Source organism: Eleutherodactylus coqui, chromosome 4 (genome assembly GCF_035609145.1).
Source record: "Eleutherodactylus coqui strain aEleCoq1 chromosome 4, aEleCoq1.hap1, whole genome shotgun sequence".
NCBI lineage: Eukaryota > Metazoa > Chordata > Amphibia > Anura > Eleutherodactylidae > Eleutherodactylus > Eleutherodactylus coqui.
Genome location: NC_089840.1, coordinates 237,024,509 through 237,050,917, shown reverse-complemented (window position 1 = coordinate 237,050,917; position 26,409 = coordinate 237,024,509). Strand labels below are relative to the sequence as shown.

Sequence of the window (26,409 nt, the reverse complement as noted above, 5' to 3'; positions counted from 1 at the left end):
AATGAGCGCTGCGATGTGAGAGCGCGCACAAGATAGAACATGCTGCAATTTATTTCCTGCTTCGCCATGCAGGAAAACGTTACTAATGTGTATGATTATACATGTGTATTGGTACGTCTTGCAGGGCACAAATCTTGCGTGATTTTCAGCCTGAGACTGATGTGGCCCTTGGTTAAAGTTAATTTGACACCCTGCCATGGACTGTAACTGACCCAATGTAGTTCAGAAGTGCAGACTTTTTGACTATGTTTGACCTTCCATATATGTGTCTTTTTTTTTTTTTTTTTTGTGGCATAAAAAGTTTAGCATATCGGTATGTGTGCCGTCCATGAAGAACATATGGAAATGTAAAACTTTATGTTTTCATTCTTTTAAAGGGGTTGTCTCGCGGCAGCAAGTGGGTCTATACACTTCTGTATGGCCATATTAATGCACTTTGTAATATACATCGTGCATTAAATATGAGCCATACAGAAGGTATACACTTACCTTCCCTGCGCTGGTGTCCTCGTCTCCATGGCTCCGTCTAACTTCAGCGTCTAATCGCCCTATTAGACGCGCTTGCGCAGAAGGGTCTTCTCCCATCTGTTCGGTCCGGCACGAGCGGCATTCTGGCTCCGCCCCTTCTACGCATCATCACGTAGCTCCGCCCCGTCACATGTGCCGATTCCAGCCTCCTGATTGGCTGGAATCGGCACACGTGACGGGGGCGGAGCCAGAATGCCGCTCGTGCCGGACCGAACAGATGGGAGAAGACCCTTCTGCGCAAGCGCGTCTAATCGGGCGATTAGACGCTGAAATTAGATGGAGACGGGGACGCCAGCGCAGGGAAGGTAAGTGAATAACTTCTGTATGGCTCATATTTAATGCACGATGTATATTACAAAGTGCATTAATATGGCCATACAGAAGTGTATAACCCCACTTGCTGCCGCGGGACAACCCCTTTTAGATAGACATTTTTGTTCTCAAGTGTCAAAAAACCGCACCCCAGTTTTTGTGCCTGTCGGCACGCAGAAAGACTGAAGCCCTTCATGAATACGTTTATCAATTTTCTATCATTTGCTTCCATTCTTCATTCTCTTCCCGTTTAACTGCGTTCCACAATGTAACAATTAGACGGACACACAAACGGCGGGTGTGAGCGGCCATGACAGCTGAATACGTCTGTATGTTTGTGTCTATTGCTTGCAGCTTCTTGATTAAAAAGTACCGTTTTTCCGGCTGTTATCAAAGTAGCGTCTTCCAGCTCCAGGAATGTCCCAGGGATACAATTGTAACCAGTAGCAGAGGACTCCGTGTGCTCATCTATACTTCCTATCACCTCGGCCTTCATAGACCGGCACATGATGACCCTTCCAGCTGGCGTAGGTAACCGCCACCCTGACCCGTTGTTCTACACACAGGGACATGTTCCATTTTCTCTGTGAAAGTCAAAAAATCATCATAATATACAAAAAGACTGGAAAAAAGTTTGGGCATAGAATGGTAGAGTTGGAAGGGACCTCCAGGGTCATCGGGTCCGACCCCCTGCTCAGTGCAGGATCACTAAATCATCCCAGACAGGTGTCGGTCCAGCTGGTTTGACTTGTTTCTGCCGGATAGTGTCTCGGGGTGTGTTCACATTTCATGGAATGGCTGCAGATTTTGGTGTGGATTACCGCAGATTTCATCTTTTCAATTAAATTCAGAACTGCACCAAAATCCGCTGCAAAATATGCAGCAAATCGGCGCCATGTGAAGGCACCATTGTGAGGCATTTCAGGTGACGGGAGCTCCTTACATATGGTCCATGTAGTAGTATGTATATGAAGACAATGAAGGTAAATGAAGGTCATGTAAATGGTTGACCAAGGGACTATATGGGAAGGCCATGGGAATTGTATAGATGTCAACATGTGGGGGGCATAATCCAAGAAATACACCAGTGCTTGGGCATCATGGAGGTGACAATGATCCATCCTTTACAGTCATTGAGGTAAAGAGGATATTCCGGGACTTCAACTACTGATGAGCTATTTATCGGAGAGGTCATCCATAGTTGATCGATGGGCATCCCTGCTGTCAGTTGATCGTTCAGCCTGCTGTCAGTTCTGGGAGGTTGGACGTCCTCATTGCTGGTCAGCGCCGGAAGTGTGATAACCGGCTTTACTACCATTGAAATCAATGGGACCGCAGCCTCCTACTACAACTACACTTCCTGCTCCTCATTACGGACAGGACTGCACGTCCGACTCGGATTGCAGTGAGGAGCCAGAAGTGTAATAGGAGGCAGCGCTGCCGTTGGGCGTGAAGTCTATTACATTTACAGTCAATGATGACTTCCGGGCCTCAGCACTGATAGCAGGCTGAACGATCAGCTGATTGGTGGGGATCCCGAGCAGCAGGACCCCTTTGATCAGTAATTGATGAGCTATCGGGAGGATAGGTCATCAGTAGTTTAAAGCCTTGGAATCCCCCTTTAATTTGACTATCTCTTTGTAGAGGGCAATGAGATAGGAGGATTCTTTTAAAGGGAACCCGTCGCCGAGTTTTACCCTTGTGATGCTTTACTTAAACCTGTTCCTTTGATTGCTTATAAACCTGTAAGAGTGCTTTTTAGAAGTCCCACTCCATATGTTAACTATTTGTGAATGGTTTGTTGGGACATCCGAACCCTTCAGTTGCATGGTTTCTCTGCTGTAATCACGACCCCTCTCCCTTTGATGGATGATGTGCCTAAGACCCCATTTACACTGACAGATGATTGCTCAAAAGTCGCTGAAACGACAGTTTGAGTGACAGTTTTGAGCGATCATCTTTGCATAGTCTATAGTAGCTACTTAAGAGCTATGCAGTCAAAGCAGGACACCGCTGCTATCACTTGGTGAACAATGCAGCTGTTCTGTATAAGCAAACAGCTGCATTGTTCTCCGAGATTACAGCTCGCTTCCCGCTGTGAACTACCAGCAGGACGCGAGCTGAAAGAATCTTATCAGCGCTGCCGACTGTGATAACAGCCTGCACCGCTGATAAGAGTTCATTGCTCAATTCAAGAAAAGTAGAATTGAAAACTGATGCACATGTCCGTGCAGTTAGACCCAACAATTCTTGCTCAAAAGACGTCTTAGAGCGAGAATCGTTGATCTTAATGGGCCTTTAGTTATCCACAAGGTGTTTCCGATCTGGTGCGTACACCGTGCATCCTGGCAGGGGCGCACCAAAGAGGTGTCCGTTACACAATAGAAGTGAATGGTTCCTTTAGTTTCTGTTTGGGGATTCCGTCACAGCGCTGTCAAAGAACCCCAGGCGGAGTCATACAGCGTGTGCAATAACACTATGTGAACTCTCCCCTAGTGAAGAATTTATTGCAGATGAGTAAAGGTCACATTTTACACTTATTAGGGCCGATCGCTTGCATAAAAATGTCTATTTATGGTCCGAATTCGCCCATTAAAGTCTATGGGATTGCGTAAAAATGCAGCAGATACGCAGTTGCGTGCGTATGCACTGCATTTTTTTAATGCATGTTGCCAGGAGGCAGTGGAAGAAAGTGACGTCAATTGGGACTTTTTTTTTTCTTCTTGGTGCGCCTGAAAAACGCAGTGAATACGAATGCAATGTGAACATAAAAGCGTGCGCACGCTCCAAAAAACATGCAACGTGTGCACAATGAAAACCAGACGCTGTTCACGAACCAAGTCTGATGGCTGTGTGGAGTTTTTCAAAGTTGATGTTGCCCTCCATGAGATTTGATTGTAGGACCTAGCGTTACAAGTCACATCCGCCTCCCATTGAGGTCAATGCAAAAAACAAAAAAAGGATCCATCTGTATTCAGTTTCCGAAACTCGAAACAAAAGCGCAGCAGTCTGCAAATTTCCATTCAGTGTAAAAAAAAATAAATAAAACTACGGAATTGAGACAAAAAATACAGAAACTGATTGAAAGTGAAGACTTTACGCTGCCATATATTTCTATGGACTGGAAAACAAACGTTTTTTTTCCGTTTTGCTGTTCCCACGACGGATCAGCAAAACATTAGTGTGAAAAGGATCTTACAAAAATGTTACAAAAATGTGGAGGGGAAATACAAGTGTAACCAGTAGCTGAGTGATTGCCTCTGTATACTCCTCACCACCTCTGCCCTCGTAGACTACACATGATGTCTCTTCCTTCCAGCTGGCGCAGGCCTCCTCCCTGCAGGTAATTACACGTACCCATCCCACGAGGCCGTGCCGTTTATGCCAATAAAAACATTTTAATGATATAAAGTGACATAAAGCGCCGCCTTGCTCAGCAGGTTTCTCCGTGACGCTCGTCTTGTGAGTTATTCCGGGCACGAGCTCCTCGTATACGGTCCATATACTGTTGGTATGTAGTCGTACGTGTATAGGAAGGGTATATAAATGGCTGTCCTGGGACGTTACGACCGTACTGTTACTTGTAGAACTGGTGATACTTTGTACTAGTGATGCCTTTCTGTTTTGTCTTGCAGGACAGATGACGCGGTTATGTAGCGGCGGCGTACAGTATGGATGACCCCACATAGACTGCGCCCGTTCCTGAGTTATCTAACATGGGATTGAGAGTTGCCGCCGGGGTCTCCCGCATCCCCACGGCTGTTCTGTACGGCTCGCTCTCCTTCTTCCTCTCCGTCCTGCACAATGTTTTCCTTCTCTACTACGTGGACACTTTTGTTTCCGTCTACAAGATCGACAAGATGTCCTTCTGGATTGGAGAGGTGAGTTGGGTGACCTCCATGTAGATGGCTCAGGGAGTCATATAATGAGGTTACGTCTTGTTGACTTGAAGCCAAGTCACACGGGGATTAGATATAAAGCTCATAATATAATAAAGTAGATATAATGAGAAACATGCTCTAAAAATGGAACAATATTGTAGTAAAACTTATTAACTTGATGCATTGTTGAAAGCGGAGGGGCGGTGTGGCTGTAGTTTATACGGGGATGATATTTGTGGAGAGAGAAAATGGGTGCAAGGGTAGGGGTAACTGTGGCTGGCATTTGTCAGTGAGAGTCCTGTAGTTTGCTCCATTTGGGGCCACAGTGTTAGAGGGGTCGACTGGACTTGTTTGGGGTGAACAGTGTGGATGTCCGTGTTGGCAAGGTATTATATCAGGCATGGTCAAGTGTGACAGTGTAACTGGCATTGTCGATGGGTGGTGCATGGCTGGCATTGTCGATGGGTGGTGCATGGCTGGCATTGTTGATGGTTTGGTAAAACATGACTGGCGTTGGGTGTGCATATCTGGCATTATATGAAGGGGAGGAAATGTGGCTGGCATTGTTGGGGGGGCTGCCGTCCTCAAAGGGGGCAAAATGGGGCTGGCGTTGTTGAGGGAGGGTTGTGAGGCTGGAGTTGTTGAGAGGGGGGGTCATGCATTGTCCAGGGGAGGGGACATGGCTGGCATTAAGAGGGGGCTATTCTCTGTTGAGGGGGCACACCATGGATGGTATTGTCAAGGAGGCCATGTGTTTGCCACTGTTTGGGACATCTTTGGGCTAGTATTCGCCGAGGTGGTCATGTAGTTTTCTTTGTACATTGGATGGCATTTCTAAGAACGGATGGAAGCTGGGGTATTGTGAGATCCTAGTGTGATAGAAGAGCAGTGGTCTGCCGATGAATCACTTCCTTACATGTCTGTGAACCCAGACAGATGTAGCAATAGAGTTTTATTTTTACCTTCACAGCTCATGTGTTTCCTGTTAACGCACATTTCCCACTTCTGTCCCGTAGCACATGGCTGTATATGTGCCTTATGGACCCACGGGACCATTAATCCCTGTGTCCTTGTGTCCAGCTCATACCACCACTGCCCTGTATACTTGGCACTCATCCTCCGTTAGCACCTTGTTATCCGGACTAAGACCATCCAAGGTTAGAGAGCTCATGGGCGGAATGTATGGAGTGGTGTCCTCCCTATAGATATAGGGCCTTTTACACGGAACGAGCGAATGACGAAAAAATATTAGCGACTATCTCTGCGTGTAAACTGACAGCATTTTACGGAAAATGACAGATTTTTCATTTGTTCATTCGTACGATTTCTCGCTCCGTGAGAAGGACCTTCTGGCTGGAAGGACCCTATTCTGCTGTGGCCAATATAGTACATGTAATGCTAGAGATGTATTTGTGATCCCGTCCCTCTTTATTAACTACAGCCACTGCCGATCTGCTGTAAGCGGGATGTCCGGAATCTACTGAAATTAATGGGCATTTTTCGCGGCTGTGCTAAATTTGCCCCTGAGGGTCCCACTGTTTCATAAGTGGTTCTACAAACTAGACAAACAGTTTATAAAGGACCCGCCGGATCTTGATACATTTTGTTTTTACTAAATACTTGCATTGCCTGCAAAATAGCAACTCTAAATCCTATATTTTCTGAGACTCTACATCGTGCCGTCCCTCTGTTAATCCTCCTGGAAATATATTAATAAATGGACTACATTTGGGGTTACCATTACTTTCCAACTGTCCAATCGGTGCTGATCATGTCAGACTGTGTAGGATATGCACTGTTCTCAAGGGGGATAATAAAGTCCATTTGTCATCTTGGGGTGTATTATCACGGGTGAGTGTGATATCAGTCCGAGAAACTCGCACTTGTAAGCCCATTCACTGAACGTCACTCCAGTGTGAAAGCGCAGAAGTGATAGTCATGGAGAAGACTGTCTGCGCCCAACAGTTGTCCTATGTACTAGTACACTTGCGGAATGAATGGTCCTTTTTTGCGCACATCAGCATATTTTGCTGTACTCTTGTCCCCGCAAGGCATGTTTATTTGCGCTCGCCCAAGAACCGCAGCGATTGAAATGGCTACTTAATTCCAGATGTGTTCTTAGTCCAGCGCAATTATGCCGTGTTTTACGCATCTCCTTGCATTTTCTGCACGCATGTGCGCAACCCCCCATTGGCTTCTATAAGGACCTTTGGTGGGCAGATATGCAGAAAAATACAACATGCCTTTTTTTTTTTTTTTTTTTTTGCACGACCGCCTGTGAAGGGGCCCTTATTTAGATGTTTTCAGACGAGATAAAGGAAAGAATAATGCAGAGATGTAAGAAAACGGGATGTGACGGGGAAGTCAAGTATCTATTAACCCTTTCCAATCCACTGCTGACGTCTGAAGACATTCTGATTGAAGCCTGTACAGCTCCGATGTCGGAAGACGTCCGGCAGGGTATTCTTACTGTATATTACTTGCCGCTCTGTTGTCGGGGGCCTCTCCAGCATGTCCCATACCGCAGTACTGGCTCTAGCCAGCAGATGGCGCCATTGTATAAAGGCAGAAAGAGAAAGCCCCCTAGGAAACCCTGAATCCAAAATTGCATTGCAAAGGGTTAGAGTAGATGTGTCTGCAGAGATGATGAGTCGTCTATAATGTTCCTCATGAACACATTTACAGTTAATTTCAGGTTTTCTAGTTGATGGTTTCTTCCCATATCACGCAGTGATATAACGCATCTATATCCTAGATAGAAGCTTTATGTTTTGCTACAATCTCTGCTGCTCTGCGTATTGGAAGTTGTAGCTTCTCGCTGACCGCATGTGAGAACTTCTATGTATTTTCATGCCAGTCTGTAATTTCTTATGTGAAAAAAAATCTTCTCTTCTGTAAGTGAAACTGAGAAATGTCAAAATCCAGATGGCCTCCAGCTGCTTCTAAGAACATCGTCATCTTCCAAATCTTTCAGGAAACCACAAAATCTTAAGACGGCGGAAGCCGCTGAGAACAGCTGACCAACAGAAAATACTGAACTCCACCCTCCCTTCTTCGGTTCCCTCCTTTACTTTTGCTGTGTTCAGGAATCTTTTTCATTAAAGGGGTTGTGCAGTTGTAAACTATTGATAGCCTATTTGAAGAGTAGGCCATCCATAGTAGATCAGCAGGGGTCTGCTGCTCAGGACCCTGTCGGATCAGCTGTTTGCTAGGCCTCTGGTGCTCTTGTGTACTGAGCTGATTTCTGCTGAAGTACACAGCTCTGTTCCAACTGCAGTGGCTAGGCTTGGTATTGCAGGCAAAGTTATTATTGAAATGAATGGGGACAGTGCCTGCAATACTAAGTCTGGCCACTGCAGTGGTAACAGAGCTTTCTGCTTCCTGCTGAAATCACCTCAGCTATACATCAGATGACTTTTGATCAACCAGCCTTTTTTTTTTGGTAAACTAAAATGAAATCACTTGTATATTATCTCTTGTCAGCCTATCGGAGGCCATGTTTATACTGAACTACTAGTATTTAAATTCGCTCTTTTGATTGAATGATTGGCCAAAAGTCATCCTGTGGAAAGGTACCTTGAGTTTTCAGGACACTAATTCTCCACACCATCCATCCTAGTGACCATCTGCAGATCTAGCTGGTGATAGCCCTGACAGTCTGCTGTGGGCAGTGGAGATGCTCTTTGCAGTGGCGCTCTGCTGTGGCTAATGCTCCTGTTATACCAATGAGGACCTCAGGATCCTCTTTTGCCCGAGTGAACGTGATGGTGACGTTATTAACAGGAAGCCAACGAAACAATGATTATTATGCCGACTGATTCTTGTCTATCGTTCAGTCATTGGCTTGCAGTTTAAACTTAACGATTATCATTCACTTTCATTCGTTTGAACGGTAATCATTCTATGTAAATGCACCTAAATTGACAATCTTTCCCCTCATGGCGTCCAGAATCCATAACATTACAGTGATTTATAGTTGCAAATGGCATATTTTGTTATATTGCAGCCAATCCGTTTCTCCAGTGTTGTTCCTGTTTCTCTTCCAGACCGTCTTCCTGATCTGGAACAGCCTGAACGACCCTCTGTTTGGCTGGTTTAGTGATCGGATTTTCCTGAACACAAAAGAGTAAGTCTGACTGTTCTGTAGTCACCAATTCCAAAGCCTCTGTACATGGGGAATAATAGTCCTTGGATTTGGGAACTTTTTAATCACCCTGTAGTGTCATTAGCGGAATCAACTCTGCTGCAAGCAATTAATAAAGACCAGCCATAGGGAAATGTAATTTTCACGGTTTCCCCAGAAGTCATCAATAAACTATAGATTCTATATTATTTGCCTACAGAGTGTTGATTGGACTGAAACCTTGGATGCAGAGAATACGCAGCGTATTGCAGTAGTAACAAAATGTATGGAATTACAGAAATTTCATCCATACGCAACTACTACCGCGGCTCCCTGAAAATAAGCCCTACCCTGATTTTCAAGAGGGTGGGGGTAGCCTGAAATATAAGCCCTCCCCCAAAAATAAGTTCTAGCAACACTGGGTAAATAAAAACAAAAACGCAATACTCGCCTCGCAGCTGGCGTCTGTGTCTCCCGCTGTAGTCCCCCTGGTAGTGCAACAGGCTGCTCTGTAATCCTCCCCACTGTTGTCTCTCTCTGGTAAATGGGCCTTTGAATTCCCCTGCCAGCGCTCGATCATTCACAGCCATTCAATAAATGACATCACTGAATGGCTGTGATTGGTTCATCAAGCGCTGGCTGTGATTGGCTGTCGCTCGATCCAATCACAGGGCTTACTTGCTGGAGGCAGGGGAATTCAAAGCCCAGTTTACCAGAGAGACGACAATGGGGACGATTACAGAGCAGCTTGCCGCACCGCCGGGGAGACCATCACTGGAGACACAGACGCCGGCTGTGAGGTGAGTTCCCCCACCACTCACTTAGGCTTCCTAAACAAGGGTGAGTGCGATATCCTGCCGTGTAATTCAGCCCGACAGTGCCCTTGCCAAGGTGGGATTTACCCAGGGAGGCAAGGCGGTTTTTTTTTTTGGATGAGAATGGTTATGTCTAAACACAGCATTAGTAAGGATCAGTCACTGATCTCATTTGTAGGGGGGCAGCATGACATCACCCCGTCATCCGATGGCCATGAAGGATAGGACATACTGAATTCCAACAACATCCCATCTTTCTTTTCGAATTCCACCATGCCCCATCTTTTATTTCCCTGGGCGATAAGCCAGCAGTGTCTGATAGCAGATCATTCCGGTTTTCTTAAGCCCATTATACATGGCACGATTATCGTGTAAATCGCTTGTTAGATTCAGCAGTTTGCACGATAATTGTGCAGCTTGAGAACGATCAGTAATCCATCACTAATTGGATCTTTCATGCTGACCGAAAAATCCTCATTTGTCTGCCGCTGGATGAATGGTTATGATTGGTGCTTAGAACGCTGGCTCTGATTGGCTGAGCCGCAGCACTTGAGAACCAATCGGAGCAATCTCTTGCTAGAGGAGGGGTTTTCAAACCCCGTTACCAGCAAGAGATATTCTGCCGACGCTGACAACTGCACGGAAGCCTGCAGGAACACGAAGACCAGCGGGAGGGTCCCGGACGGCACCTGCTAGGTGAGATAGATATACATATATAATATCTCTATCTCAACAGTATATGAAAGATTTCCACTGGCGCCACTGAAAAGTATTTTCCTATCTTCCTAGGTCCAACGTAGACATCTCAACTCCCGATGTGGTGCTAAAGAGGCTCAATGCCTTGAGCAGGAATGGACCGCTGTTTGCACTTTCTTTCCTGGCGTTCTGGGTGTCATGGGCTCATCCAGGTTTACAGTTCCTCATCTGTCTCTGTCTATATGACAGCTTCCTTACCATGGTGGACTTGAACCATAATGCCTTGCTGGCAGACCTTGCAGTATCTGCAGTGGAGAGGACAAGACTGAACTTCTACTGCTCGCTGTTCAGTGCCATCGGCTCCCTCTCTGTTTTTGCGTCTTACACAGTTTGGAATAAAGAAGACTTTTTCTCCTTTCGGATATTCTGTGTCCTCCTGGCGGCTGTGTCCGCCCTCGGGTTCACAGTTTCCACTTGGCTGCTGAGGCAACGCTTTCAAACAGGAGGAAGATCGGCCGAGGGTCAGGATTGCTTATTAAAAGAGTAAGTAAACCCTGTAGAAAAAGCAAGCCCTGATTACTTGTGTGGTTGGTAAAGCCAAGAAAGGATAGTGTAGGGTTAAGGACACCTGTTCACCTTTTTTGGTTTAATTCACATTTTGCACAAACACATTTTTGCAGTTGGAATTGATTAAAACTGTTCAACCACTTTCGCCCTATGCCTGTAGTGTGTAGCTGTATACTGCAAGCTGGAGGACTGACTGGTTCTGCATGGGCGTCGTTTCTTAATGGCCCTCCAACAGCAAGGAGGGGTATTTTGCATATAGAAGTGAACAGGCAGGAAGGGGGCGGTTGAAAATAATTAGGTAGCGTTTATACTATAACTAATTATTGTTTAATCTGGCTCAGAAGACCTGATCTTGTGTACTTTTAATTACAAACACTGGCCCCTGGGGATCGGTCATTGAAGTGAGCCAGGCCATCTCTCTACCAGCACATTATTGATCTTGTTTTTTAGGGTTTTTGTGACAGCTCTCTGTCACCGCTCCTTGTGCTAGTAGAGATGGACCCGGCTCACTTCACTAGCAGGCCCCTAGAGGGCAGCACTTGTAATTACAAGTACACAGCAGCAGGACTTCTGAGCCGGGTTATGAAATGATCAGTTCTAATATAAAAAAGTAGCCTTATCTTCAAGCACCGCCTTCCTGCCTTTATACTCATTATATGTAAAACTCGGCGACCGTGAAGAAACCACCTCCCCATACGGAACCTGATAGTCTGACTGATGGTTTTTGCAAGACGTTTAGTCCTCCCAACTTGTAGCGTGCAGCTGTATTCTACAAGCGTAGGACGAAAATGGGTGAAACTTTTTAATCCATTCTAATTGCAAAAACGTTTTCTCATGTAAAATTGTGTTTATTTTAGAAAAAGAGGCTGTCCATAACCTTTTAGAGGGTATTCCCACATGGTGGTAGTAGTATGGCACATTGTTTGGACTCACCTCAGGGACTCTAGACGATCTAGGGGGAAAAAGTGACATGTTAATTCTTGACCCTAATTACACATTGGCAAATCTGCCCTAGGATTAGTCCCACTAAATGGAGCTAATCCGCATGCTGATTTGTGGCTGAAATCCGAGGCTCGGCTGCAGTTTTCTGTTGTGGATTGTGAGGCGGATCTGAATTGAATTTTTCCGATGTGGATTTTGATTCTGTGAACAAGGTCTTGGGTTAAGGCTGGTTTAGATGGAACGAGTGTCGAGCAAACGATGCTTGATACGCAGGCGCCCATGCACCTGTACGTGAGCTAGTATCGCTAGCTCTGAGCGGGGAGGCTGCAGGAGATTTCTCTCTTTGCGATCCCCCGCCCCTCTCCATTGCCTTAACATAGCAGCTGTTCAGTACTGAACGGCCGCTATTAACACTGAAGGAGGAGCGATCAGTTGATCGTCCATCATTTATGCTGCATTGAAAGTGAGCCTGAGGATAAGTTAAAAATTAAATCTTATTTGTATAGCGCCAACTTATTCCACAGCGCTTTCAAGCAATTTATTTATCAGTGGTTGGGTGCTCACCAGTAGTGCCCAACTACACACCATAAGGTGCACATGAGGTGCTTCTAAAAACCTCTTCAGTGTAGTGATGAGCGGAAGTTTGAAAAGTTCAGTTCGGCCGATTTACTGAACTTTTGCAAAAAGTTAGGTTCGCTCCGAAATAGTTCAAAATGAACCAGAAGTTCACCAAAAAAACCCCCCTAAAGCGGGTGTATAACACGAGGAGCCATAAAAGCCCTGTATAAGACTCTGAGACTTTTAGACAGTGTTATACATGACCGTTCTGGACTTGTGGTGAGCGAACCGAACAGTAGAACCGTGTTTCGTGTAGAAAGCTCAGCTCAGGTTTGTGGCAAACCAAACTTTTTTAGCAAAGTTGGTTCGGTTCGCTCAAGACTATTCATTGCGAAGTATAAAGGACTGTCATTGTTTCGAGCCTCTCCTATTCAACACATAGAAGATCACACTTCTGCTTACTACAGAAACGGTAATGCTTGAGCGATAGAACACAAGAGACACCTAAGATGTTCTCTACACAAGGTGCAGGACAAAGACCTCTTCAGCCCGGGTGGATGTCCCTTGTTTGTTATCACCCTTTACGTACGGGAAGAATAAGGCGGTGTCCAGAAGGCATTAGGATTATAGACGTCTGAAATACACGGTTAACCGAGATCGGGCTGTGTTTGGAGAAGTGGTAGAGCTTGGATTCCCATAACAACATATCCGAAATGTCAACCTGTCAGTTTGTTGGTTCTTCTTCTAAGTGACATATTAATCATGGCTATTCTACATCAGCATTTTCTTAAGTGTCATCTTAAATGCTTCTCCCGGAATCAATATCCTTTTCGGCTTGGTCAAGTATGAATAGCTGATCTGTCATCCTGTATAACATCCAAGGGGTTCCCACATCTTAAGGTGTGTCTTATACTGTGAAGACAATGCAAAACCAAACTGGTAAAGTTGCTGTAAAAGGAGATATTAGAGAGATATAGCTGTTAAATCTACAGTAGTGTCACCAGTAAAGGTGCTCGTTAGAGAAATGTAAGTGGATCTGGAGGGGTGTCGTCTCTCCTTAAGGAGAGTATCCAAACAGTGTGTGGAGACACCTAGGGGGTGAGTGGGTCCGGGGATGGTATAGTCCAATGGTGGTGCACCTATGGCACGCGTGCCAGAGGCGGCACGCAGAGCCCTCCCTGCTGGCATGCGCCGCCATCGGCTGCTCACCGCTTTAGTGAATTCCCGACAGGGGCTGCAGCTGCCCTGCCGGCATTCACTCAGCTGCGCTGCTAGCGGCGCTGATCCCGGTGCACACTGTGACGTCAGTGTGCAGTCAGGATCCGCTTCCCCTGACGTCTCCTCTTAGGTTCCGCGAGAGCAGGCGAGGAGGCGTCTGGCAGCACACTGATGTAACAGTGTGCACGTAGCAGAGGAGCAGCAGAGCTTCCACGAGGAGGAGGGGGTAAGTATGTGGGTCTCGGGGAGAGGGGGCGCTGTGGGATCTCACTATTACACTGGGGGGCGCTGTGGGGTGTCACTATTACACTGGGGGGCGCTGTGGGGTGTCACTATTACACTGGGGGGCGCTGTGGGGTGTCACCATTACACTGGGGGGCGCTGTGGGGTGTCACCATTACACTGGGGGGTGCTGTGGGGTGTCACCATTACACTGGGGGGCGCTGTGGGGTGTCACCATTACACTGGGGGGCGCTGTGGGGTGTCACCATTACACTGGGGGGCGCTGTGGGGTGTCACCATTACACTGGGGGGCGCTGTGGGGTGTCACCATTACACTGGGGGGGCGCTGTGGGGTGTCACCATTACACTGGGGGGGCGCTGTGGGGTGTCACCATTACACTGGGGGGGGGGGCGCTGTGGGGTGTCACCATTACACTGGGGGGGGGGGGCGCTGTGGGGTGTCACCATTACACTGGGGGGGGAGGGGCGCGGTGGGGTGTCACTATTACACTGGGGGGGAGGGGCGCGATGGGGTGTCACTATTACACTGGGGGGGCCGCGGTGGGGTGTCACTATTATACTTGGGGCCGCTGTGTGGGGGCGTCACTATTATACTAGGGGCTGGTGTGTGTGTGTGGGGGGGGGGGAGGGGGGTTGGGGGGGGGTCACTATTACCGCTGAGGTATGTTTATATGTGGTGGAAATGGGCAGGGCTGTTTCACAATAGACAGCATGCAGATTTTGACTGCTTTTTGGATGCGGAAATGCTGCAGAATTTTCCACAGAAATTCCCGCTGAGGATATTCTGCAGCATTTTTCGCAAAAAGCAGTCAAAATCTGCACGCTGTCTATTTTGAAGCGGCCCTGTCCTTTCGAGAACGACGGGGGTGAAATCATACGTTGTGATAAGCCCCGCCCCCTGACGTGTTGGTGATAAGTAAGTAGGTTTTGTTGCAGTTTGGGCACTCAGTCTCTAAAAGGTTCGCCCGCACTGGTATAGTCTCTCCCCAAGGAGAGCACCCAGAAGGTGAGTGAGGAAACTTATAAGGCCATGCATGCTCCTCTGGGTACTTAATGCAAATATGGAAGATAGAACAATACCTCTGCAGCGCCACCTATTGGATGGCAGCATTCCTTCAAACCAATGTACAACTTTTTAACAAGTCTGTAAAACCGCTGTCTGTGGATGGGTTTCTGGCTTGGTTTCCTATTCCCAATCATTGTTTTACAAACTTGTTAAAAAGTCGTACATTGATTTAAGGGAATGCTGCCATCCAATAGGTGGCGCTGCAGAGGTATTGTTCAATCTTCCTTATTTGCAAAAATGTAGGTCAAACCTGCTGAGTTCAATGGGATTGGTGGACTGTGTAACATGGCTTCCGACTCTCCACCTGTTCCTTTATGTGAGGCGGAACACTTCCACAGCCCTACAGAATGACCTCCAATGGGCTCATGGTTTGCATGTTTCTGGCCAAACTGTTAGATATAGACTCCATGAGGGTGGCATGATGGCCCATCCTCCTTTAGCACTGATTGGAATCCATCAGAATTGGTAGGTCCACCATTGGTATCTCCTTACAGGTGAGAGCAGGTATCTCGTTCTCCCTTCACAGAGCACATGCGATAGACATGAAATGGTCTGGAGACGTTGTGGTTCATCCATATCAGATGTAATTGAATTGTTCCCTTGTAGTGTATTTTAGCTGAATGCAGTATCTAACAAGGATTTTCTCCCTTAGACTATATGTGGGCGACCCCTCCGATCCTCCTGAAAAAAAGATCACCCTTTTCGAATACCTCAAGCAGCTGTCAAGACACCGAAATTTTCTGTGGTTTGTCTGCATGAATCTGGTGCAGGTGAGATAATCGTGACTGGTCCATACTGATCGGTATTGTAAATATGGCATCCCGGCCCGGAGAAGTACTGGGATTATTGACTCTTCATCTGTCCACATCATTAGTGGTCATAAAACTAGGCTGCTGCTACACGGAGCCATTTATCATTCGCATGAGCAGACGACCGAGCTCACTCATTCACTTTATACAGGCATGTAAATCATTCACTCACAAATCGTCCTGTCATTCACATTCACTTTGCAAATGGGGGCTGATTTGTAGCCTAATGCCTGCAACGAATGCCCGCAGCAGATCAGCAGCGGAAAGCTTGCCTCAAAACCTGCACCACTTGGTATGGATTTTGAAGCTGGTTTTATTGCGTATCTCTGTAGTATTCACCCCCTCCTTGAGACGAGATGAATTATGCAGCGGAGACGGCGATTACTTTGCCATGTTTCGGGATTAAATTCTGCACCGCATGTCACTTTCCGCACGGGTTTTGATCACTCCGAGCGGGGTATGCAGAAGACAAGCGGGGCCGCTTGTCGTCTTGCATACAGCTGATGTCTTCTCGGAGCGCTCAGCTGTATACCAGCCGTGCAGGGTATACAGAAGACAGCTAGAGTGCTATCTTCTGCATACCCCTGCTGTGTTCACGGAGCACTCAGCTGGTATACACCTGAGTGCTCTGAGCGGGGTATACAGAACACAGCTGGAGCGCTGTCTTTCTCATACCCTGGCTGTGTTCTCTGAGCGGGGTACCAGCTGAAACAATTGTATCAGGGGTATCCCGCTGAGAACTTAGCGCACGGCTCTGATAAGACTCATGGTTGACGAAAACTGAACGATGGCTGCGCGTTTAGACCCAACGATTCTCGCTCAGAAGACGGCTTTGAGCAAATTTTGAGTGAGAATCGTTGGGTCTAAATGGGCCTTTAGATATGTCCTGCACAGGTATCTCTGTATTGTCATTGTATTTGGAATGAAAGTATGGTGGCTCCTGGTAAACTTAGCTGCAATTGTGTGAAAGAAGGCTCCTACATTGATTTAGTCCATTGGACATCTCCAAATTGCCAGCTATGACCAACTGTCTTAGATATTGATTTGACTGGAGGTGTACGTCCATCCTGGAGCGCCCGTCCTTGGTGATGTGTACTGTATGCTCTGTGGGGTCAGTGACTGATTGCGGGTTATTAGTCTCCATGGCGCTGTTATCTGGAGCCGGGATCATGCAGCTGAGTACACACGGTGTTGACTTACCGCCGTCTCCCTTTGTACTTGCTGTATTCTGCTCTGATGCACTCTGGAGGGCAGAATATATCACATGGCCCTGAGAATGATGGGTTTCTAAACTCCTTCTTGTTTTTTGCAGGTTTTTCACTGCCATTTCAACAGTAATTTCTTCCCCCTTTTCCTGGAGCATTTATTATCGGACACCATCTCTATTTCTACTGGCTCTTTTTTACTAGGTAGGTTTTAACCTGCGTACTTCTCTCTTCCCTTTCTAGGAAAACAAAAACTGAGCCAAAGACAAACTGGTGATGTCAACAGCTGCGTCCACCCGCTTAATTCACTTATTATTGATGATCTATCCTCAGAATAGGTTATCAATAGTTGATCGGCGGCGGTCGACCACTCAGGATCTCCGCCGATCAGCTGCTCCCTCCTCCCACTGTCAATGCAGCCAAGTCAGACATCCAGGTCAGAGCCGGAAGTGTAGTAGAAGGCTGCCCTCCTATTCAATGAGAGCAATGCCTTCTATTACATTTCTGGCTCCGACCGCAGTGAAGACGTCCAGCTTGGCTGCACTGACAGCGGATCAGATGATCGGGGATCCCAAGTGGTGGACCATCGCTGATCAACTATTGATGACCTATCCAGGGGATAGATCAAGAATTGCCAAGAAAACCCTTTCAAGGTACTTTTTCATGGAACTCTATGATTATCGTTCAGGTTTTTTTTGTTTTTTTTTTAAATTCCTGCTTTCCCACGGAATTCGTGGCCCGTGCGTAGGACGGCTTCCATTGACTTCAACTGAAGCTGTCCGTGCGGAAACCGCAGTAAATTGAAGTGCGTTCACCCATGGTTCCCTATGGGCGGCTTGAACTGCGAATCTTCCGCGCTGATTCCGCAATTCAAATCCGCCCGTGGACATTGGGCCTAAACCCTTAGCTTTATGTTGCTTCAGAACAGCAAAAAATGTTTAAATGTTGTAAAGTAAAAGCCCTCCCCTTCTTTTCCTCTCACCAGGTTTTTCCTACATCGCTCCGCACTTAAACAACATGTACTTCCTCTCGCTGTGTGAGAAGTATGGCGTCTACGGCGTTGTGCGCTGGCTCTTCATTCTCAAGCTGGCTCTCAGTGTGATCATGCTCCTAGCTGGGCCGGACCAGACATACCTACTTTGTATCTTTATAGCCAGGTTTGTGTCTTCTCTACATTGCAGCACTCTTTGTATCAGTCCATACATTTAACCCCCTTACACCTCCTTAAAGGGGATGTACAGGATTAGTGAAGCATGGCTGTGTTCTTGCAGAATCATTGTTCCTCCCGTCCGTGGTTTACCACTACTACTGCAGCTCATTGAAGTGAATGGGGCTAAGTTGCAGTACCACACACATCCTATGGACAGGCGTGGAGTAGTTGGTGAAAGAAAGACATGTTTTTCTAATCTTGGACAACCCCTTTAACATACGTGTTTGTCTCAACTTGCGTGCTTTTTATTTCAATGGCATTATGAACCGCTAGTTCTACCTATCTCTGCAGGGGAAAAGTAAAAATGCAAATAATCATATTCTTTTCTGTCATTGGGGGGAGGGGGGGGGATTAAATGGTTCCATTTTTACCACCATTGATTTCAGTGGTTTTTAAAAAAAAAAACGAAAGCAAAACCTTCCCGTTTGCCTCCATTCCATTAGGTTAAGCCAAAACGGAGATTAGACACTTGTGTGAATGAGCCCCAACATGATCTGTTAACCAAAAATCTAATGTCTATGGCACTGGAATACTTGATTATACAGAGCTTATAGATATAGGTGGGTTGACACTGACACATTTAACTTGCCTATAAGGCCCCCTGTCCACGACCGTGAATTTGCCGGCGGTAAATCAACGCCAGATCACGCAGGCTGAAGAAAGTAACTGCTCCTCAGAGGAATCCCTTTCTTCCTGCTTGCCTGCAAGCCAACTCTTCATTCTACACACGACCGGCTTCCATTGAAGTCAGTGGAAGCCGTCCGTCCCACGGCCATTCTGCAATCATCCTTGCAGAATGGCCACATGAGCCGCGTCATCACCATAGCAACGGCGCTGCGTCCTCTCATCTACGCATGCTTTGGCGCGGTGTCCTCTGCACTGCGCATGTGCCGCCAGGCACAATGGCAGCATAGGAGAAGACGCCAGACAAGCGGGGGGTCACTGGCCGGGGAGCAGGTCAAAGTTCACTACGGAAATCCCACATGCCGGGTCCGACCCGCTTGTGTGCCGGAGGCCTTAAGCTCTCTATACAAGCCTTATAACACGGACTTGGAATTGAAAAACCAAAATTGTTAACCCTTTAACAAAAAGGACCGTGCTTTGCACTTTCACTTCTGGCAAGAGGCAGCGTCCCACAGCAGAATCCTTCACCTCTTCACTTGGTGTCCTGTTTAAAAGTGACATAATTTTATTATTTACTGCGTTTTTTTCCATGAAAATGAATAAAATCGATGTTGTTTGGTCATAACATCCGTTGGGTTAGGAGTTTCGCACAATACATGGCAATAACCGTAATGCATCATCTTCTCTTTGCAGCAACCGAGTTTTCACGGAAGGCACTTGTAAATTACTGAACCTGGTGGTCACTGACTTGGTGGACGAAGACTTTGTGTTAAACCGCAGAAAACAGGCAGCCTCAGCGTTAATGTTTGGAATGGTTGCCTTGGTAACCAAACCCGGACAGACCTTGGCCCCACTCATTGGCACATGGTTGTTGTGCGTCTACACAGGTAAATGGGGAGCAGCACAGTTTCATTACAACTTTATTCTATTTCTAGAAGTTCTATTAACTTTTTTTGTTTACATGAACATTATTATCTGTGGGACATTACTGTGAAGTTTTCAAGGGCGAGTCCGGATGGGTGATGGGTTTTTAAATATGGATTCAAATCTGTAAAAATAATAAAAGCAGGAGTACTTGCCCGTCCTCCTGGTCTTTGTTTAGGAACGGCTACCATCGACCACTGCAACCAGTCATAGATGGTAGCGGTCATATGCCATCATCCTGGCTTCACAGCTCACATGCTGGGAACCGTGATGCCAGGAGCATGGTACTGACCACTGCGGCGTCTGCTTTACTGCAGTGGTCAAGTGGTAGTCGTTTCTAAGCAAAGACTTGGAGGACCGCGGGGTTGTTGCGCCAGATAGCCAAGACAGAGGACAGGTAATTACTGCTGCTTTATTGTTTTACCGCATTTGTATCAGTTTTTAAAATATCTCACACCCAGAGAGCCGCAATAATGGAGCTAATTTAACCCTTTGCAATCCAATTTTGGATTTAGGGTTTCCTAGGGGATTTTCTCTTCCTGCCATTATACAATGGCGCCACCTGCTGACTAGAGTCAGTATTGCAGTATTGGACATGCTGGAGAAGCCCCCGACAACAGAGCGGCCAGTAATATACAGTAAGAATACCCTGCCGGACGTCTTCCGACATCGGAGCTGTACAGCCTTCAATCAGAATGTCTTTAGACGTCAGACAGTGGATTGGAAAGGATTAAAGGGAGTCTGTCCGCTCGAACACGCTGTCCAAACGCAGACATCCTATTATAGAGCAGGAGGAGCTGATCAGACTGATATATAGCTTTATGGGGAAAGATTCAGTATAACTTGTGTTTTATTCATTTACATCTCTGCTTATTCTGAGCTGAACAGTCCAGTGGGTGGAGCTATCAGTGATTGACAGCCTTCTCTCTATGTACAGTCATACCCAGATAGCTGCCAATCACTGATGGCTCCACCCATTGGATTGTTCAGCTCAGAATGTGCAGAGATATAAATGAATATAATACAAGTTATCCTAAATCGTTCCCCATTAACTATATATCAGTCCGCTCAGCTCCTCCTGCTCTATAATGTGATGCCTGCAGATTGGACAGCGTGTTTGAGCTGTCGGGTTCCCTTTAATGTATTAATGATTTGCATTATGAGCAAGTACCTAATATTCTGCTTTTCCCAAATGACTCCTAAATATATGGCTCCTGCATAGTCCTAATAATACTCTATAAATATGGCTGTACGGTGTCTGGTGTATTTTAAGACTGTCTAGTCTAAGTTTGCACTGTGTAAATATCAGACTATATTAAGTCGCCCCACTATGTGCAGATATATCACAGTGTCTGATTTTGTATATCTGGTGTATCCTTAGGCCTCATGTCCACGGCCGTGACGGACTCTGCTAGCGGAATATCGCAGCTTAGTCCGTCGCGGCCCCCCCCCCCCCAAACCCCCATACTCACCACTCCGGATCCGCTGTACGTGTCCCGCCTGGTGAGTCAGCGCGCATGCACAGTACAGCGCATGACACACCCGCAGTGCAGGATGATGCGGTGGGCGGGGATGCGTATTCACACGATACTTCCGCTGTGCTACAGCGGAAGTATAGCGTTGCGGCCAGGTTCCATTGACTACATTCAAATAGAGCATGGCGCGGTTTCTTTCACGCTGCAGAATTCCGCAGCGTGAACATTGAGCTATTAGGTTCAATAGAACCTAATAGCTGCGGGGCAACGCTGTGGTTTTCCGCCACGTAGAACGCGGCAGAAATGGTTCAGGTAGCCGGCTGGTTGACCCAGCCTTCCATCCTTCCGAGGTCGGTAAAATGAGTATTACCTGAAAATGCTGCGGCCAAACCGCGTGATTACCGCCGGGATTCCGACGTGTGTGAACTAAGCCTAAGAATGCAGCAAAATCCGCACGTGGATTTAGCCCTGTCAGTGGTCAAAATCTGCGTGCAACCAATGATTTTCATTTGCAACGTCTTCTCTCAAGACTTGCAGCATTAAGAAAAATCTGCGCTAGGGTCGATGCGGCAGCAGCATCAATCTAATTGAAAATATAGGGAGTACATTGCGCTTCCATGACACAGCTATGGCAGGGGATTCCTTCATCCCCGTGGGGACTGCTGCTGCCGGCCCAATTGAAAACAATATTGCAGATTTTTCTTAGCGCTGTGAGCCTTTAGTGAAGACATCGCAAATGGAAATAAAACCATTGAAAATCATGCGTTTTCACTCAATCTCGCATCGCAGGAAGGTCTATCACCAGTGGTTACAAGCCCTTAAGCTATTGGCATAGAATAATGATTTTCACATTTTTGAGGTACGTGAAATAAGAGTTTGTGACATGTCCTTTTTGGCGGCAATCTGAAAACGTGTCTGAATTTTGCACACAGCTTTTGACCATCCATGTGCGGATTTTGCGGCATTTTTTTAGGCTGGGTTCACACACGTCGGAATCCTGGCAGAAATCTTGTGGTTTGGCCGCAGCAAAAAACTGCGAGATTTCCGCCGGGCAAAGCGCCGCTTCAAAACCCGCGGGACTTAGCCGTGGGTTTTGAAGCGGCCTGGCCGCTCGCTTTTCCGCTGCGACCAGCACTCCCATAGAGGAAAGCGCAGGCGCAGCAGATTAAAAAAAATGGACATGCTGTGGCCGGTGAATCCACGCCGCAGCACTGGCTTCTGACAGCTTTGCTGCGACTGATTCGCGACTTCTGAGAAATCTTGTCCACATGGCTGGCTAATCCCAGGATTAGCAGCCGCAGCTGGATTTACAGCGGTGAAATTCCGGACGGAATTTCCGTGGCAAATCCGCCCTGTGTGAACCCAGCCTTAGAGGCAGACTATGTGCTGAAAATTCCGTGGAGAATTCCACCATGTGAACATACCTGTAACATGTTAACCCTTTCCAATCCACTGTCTGACATCTTCAGACATTTTCATTGAAGCCTGTACAGCTCCGATGTTAGAAGACGTCTGGCAGGGTATTCTTACTGTATATTACTGGCCACTCTGTTGTCGGGGGGCCTCTCCAGCATGTCACATACCGCAGTACTGGCTCTAGCCAGCAGATGGTGCCGTTGTATAACGGCAGAAAGAGAAAACCCCCTAGGAAACCCTGAATCCAAAATTGGATTGCAAAGGGTTAAAATACGTGTTTCAACAGTTTTACAATGGGTTTTGTTGCGTTACGATAAGGTAGTAGTAGCTTTTCTAAGGGTGTATTTACACAAGCGATTTTCATATGTAATTACTGTGTGTGGCAGAATGCACAGAAATTGCATGTGAAAGGAGCCCATTACTTTAAATGGGTGTATTTACATGGACAATTATTCTCATAGCATCGAGAAAAGTCGCAAGTTCTATTTTAGGCCTATTTTATTTAAAAACTGCCCATTATTCTATATGGGAGCAAAAAAAAAATCTTATTGCACTTACGTGTAAATGCGGGTTTCATGCAAGTGCAATGTGATTTTGTACTATCGGAACAACATGCAATTTTCATGTGGCTTTTTGCACAATGCAGCGATGTGATGCGCTTTCTCACAAAACATCACGTAAAAAAATCACAAGTTTATAAGTACCAATATACAGAATGAAACTTGGACCGATATCTCATTCGCCCGTGTAAATGTACCCGAAGGTGTAAGATAAGATAACTTGTCACAAAGAGTTTTCATAGTTAGGTTAAACTTGGCTACATCTGTAATATGTGTACTGGAAAAGTGACTTACATGTATTTATGTGGTTGCAGGATATGACATCTTTCAGCGAGATGCAATGAATAATATCAGTACGGAGCCGCAAATGGATCCAAGCCGTGTGCTAACTGCCACCCTCAGGCAGGGATGCTTTTATCTCCTGGTCTTCATCCCCATCACCTGTGCTTTCCTCCAGCTTTTTACCTGGTCACATTTTACTCTACATGGAAAACGTCTCTTAGCAGTGAAATCATATCGTCAGACTCAGCCTCAAAATATTCTTTCTCAGGACGTTAAGACTATATGAAGGAACATACAAGACCCCACAAACGTAGATTACATTGTAATCCTTCCCTAATGGTATCATAAAGCCGGTGTTCTAACACGGCACAAGGTATGAGAACACAGCACATGAGACCTACCAGACCTGGCAGTGATCAGTGCCCGTAGCACTGGACCAGTCGCTATGCCATTACAGAAAAAGTTGACCTTCTTTACTAACCGACGTTCCAAAAGGAAATGTCATGACAGAGATGATCATGGGCAGAGCATGAGAGTCAATTACTCTTACATTCCACTTATACATCAGAGGGTCCCGTCTTAATCCCACCAGACGCTCCAGAGGCTTTACATTCCATTGTAGCAGAGTAATTTAAAGGGATGCTAAACGCTCCAAGGAATGATGGAAGAAAAATCAGAAAGCGCATACTCCGCCATCTCTCTACAAACACATAGGGGGAGGTTTACTAAACAAACCATGACCAAATTCTATCTGAATTTAGCCCCAAAACTGGCATACATGTGTTATACCATATGTGTTTTAGATACTTTTTTTTTTGCTTTTCTAGACAGTGGGGTGTGGCATAGAAGATGGGGCATGCCCGGACAGCAAAAGGGGTGTGACTTTAAATGCAACCATGTATACTAAAATCTTGGCAGTGATGTAAAGTTAAAGTGGTTTTCCAAGTTATTCTTTATGTAGTTTCGGGCCCTCCTGTGCCCAAAATTATATAAGATCAATATACTGTGTTTCCCCAAAAATAGGTCCTACCCTGATAGTAAGACCTATCGGGTTTTCGAGGGAGGCTTGAAATATAAGGCCTCCCCAGAAAACAGAACCTATCTCGGGTGCCCCACAAACAAAAAAATGACATCACTGAATGGCTGTGATTGGCTCATCGAGCGCCGGCTGTGATTGGCTGCCAGCGCTTAATCAGCCAATCACAGCGCTCGCTTTGCTGGAGGCGGGGTATTCAAAGCCCTGTCGCCAGCAGAAGGCATCTGTTAGACCAGGAGGACGCCGCGCCACCGCCAGAAACAATCGGGAGGAATCGGGACGCGGCGGACCAGGTAAGTAAAAGGCCTCCCCCGAAAATAAGACACTGTGCCCTTTTTGGGGGCAAAAAAAATATAAGACTGTCTTATTTTTGGGGAAACACGGTACTCGCCATGGCGCTGGATTGCCATTTTGACCAAAAAAAAACCTGGTGATATCCCATGGGCTTTTAATGTAGGGACTCCCTGAAGGTTTATGGGACATTGCTATTAATGTCCCTGATGAGCCTCCTACTGGCTTCAGCAGTGACATGGGTAAACGACCCATGTGACTGCTGCTACCCCCAAACTAAACGGAAGACCGGAGTGGTGGGAGCAGTGGCAAAGAGGTGAGTAGTATGTTGGGGTCTTTTTTGTTTTTTTTAACTCTACTGCTACCAATGGCTTTACAATTGGAAAATCCCTTTAAGGGTCCATCATTAATAGAGAGAGGCACCAAATTTATCGTATAGCATTAGCTACCGTGTTAAACTGGGTGTGTCTTTAGACTATCTGGTCTTAAGTTCTACACTGTCTAAATATTAGACCAGATTACTAAATCTGCCCTGTAGTCTTGCAGAAATTTGGCAGGGAAAACAAAGGTTCCATCTCCTCCTGGTCTCTTCCATTTTCTTCTGGGATCCAACTGGGAGGACGGAACGTAGAATTTCTGGCGTCAATTGCAGTAGAACTGTCTAAGGCGCCATTTCCAAAACCACCTACTTCACGTGGACTAATACTGTAGGAGGAGACAAACTAGGTGCCTCTTGGGACACACTTGGAGAAATGTTATTTTCCTCACCCTTTTGGTTTCCTGTTGGACAGAAGTTGGTCAAGGAGATGGGGTGGGGTGGGGGGGGGGGGGCGGATATCATCAGCTTTACTATCTTAACCACTTCCTAGCCGTTCCTTACCAGGCATGGGCACCTGGAAATTCATAGTCTATGGGCAGTCAGGGTCTGGTTAAGTGTCCCTTAGGGCTGGCTGTACCACCGGTAACAGGGGAGACAACCGGCTTACTCTGGATGAGGCAGTATGAACTTTTTTAAATGATGGCCTGCTGTGATCCGTACTACTTGCTGGCAAGTAATGATTCATCAGGAGAGTGTAGGCAAGCACAGAAGATGCATTATCGTGACTACAGCACTTCAGTTGTGACATGATCTTATTTGCTTTGTGCATCCTAAAATAGGCAGGTGCTACAGTTTATCATTGTGTGTTTTTTTCTTTTACATCCATGTACCTATGTAAAATGTGAGACTTTCTTTTTATAATGTGATGGACTTGTTTATATGTACGGTTGTACAGCAAGTTTCCACTTGTCAAAATGTAGGCACTTGAGAGGAGCGGGGGATGTATGCACCGGCGCTGGACTTCTGGCATAAAAGTCTCAAATTTTGGCGCGCACCAGATTTGTGACTATTTTTTGCAATACACAGGATAAACATAAAAAACACATAAAGGTTATATTATATGTACAGAGAGGGAAGCATTAAAGGCTATGGAGGTTTTTCTGCATGAAAAATGAATATACATCTTACAAATTCGCTGTAGAAAAAAATGATGCACTTATCTGATTTTTCCTTCTTATGCATTTAGAACGCCTCATGCTTGGTTTTCAGGCTCTCCTATATTCAAGCCTTTGGTATGGGGGCATTCCCA

The 26,409-nt window shown here is 46.3% G+C and overlaps 1 protein-coding gene across 2 annotated transcripts in view; it reads left to right on the top strand.

Moving 5' to 3' along the window:
- MFSD13A (major facilitator superfamily domain containing 13A) overlaps window positions 1-25,597 on the top strand; it is a 30,258-nt gene extending 4,661 nt beyond the window's left edge. The window contains exons 1-9 of one of the 2 annotated variants that reach the window (XM_066600928.1): window positions 4,282-4,351; window positions 4,476-4,721; window positions 8,768-8,847; window positions 10,449-10,898; window positions 15,602-15,719; window positions 17,071-17,167; window positions 17,949-18,120; window positions 19,491-19,684; window positions 23,487-25,597. In XM_066600928.1, coding sequence (XP_066457025.1) covers window positions 4,557-4,721; window positions 8,768-8,847; window positions 10,449-10,898; window positions 15,602-15,719; window positions 17,071-17,167; window positions 17,949-18,120; window positions 19,491-19,684; window positions 23,487-23,740 — 1,530 coding nt within the window. In that variant the 5' untranslated portion in view covers window positions 4,282-4,351; window positions 4,476-4,556 and the 3' untranslated portion in view covers window positions 23,741-25,597. Of the gene's footprint in view, window positions 1-4,281; window positions 4,352-4,475; window positions 4,722-8,767; window positions 8,848-10,448; window positions 10,899-15,601; window positions 15,720-17,070; window positions 17,168-17,948; window positions 18,121-19,490; window positions 19,685-23,486 lie in introns of those variants that run through there. The other variant, XM_066600927.1, reaches the window with a different exon arrangement.
- The last annotated feature ends 812 nt before the right edge of the window (window positions 25,598-26,409 follow it).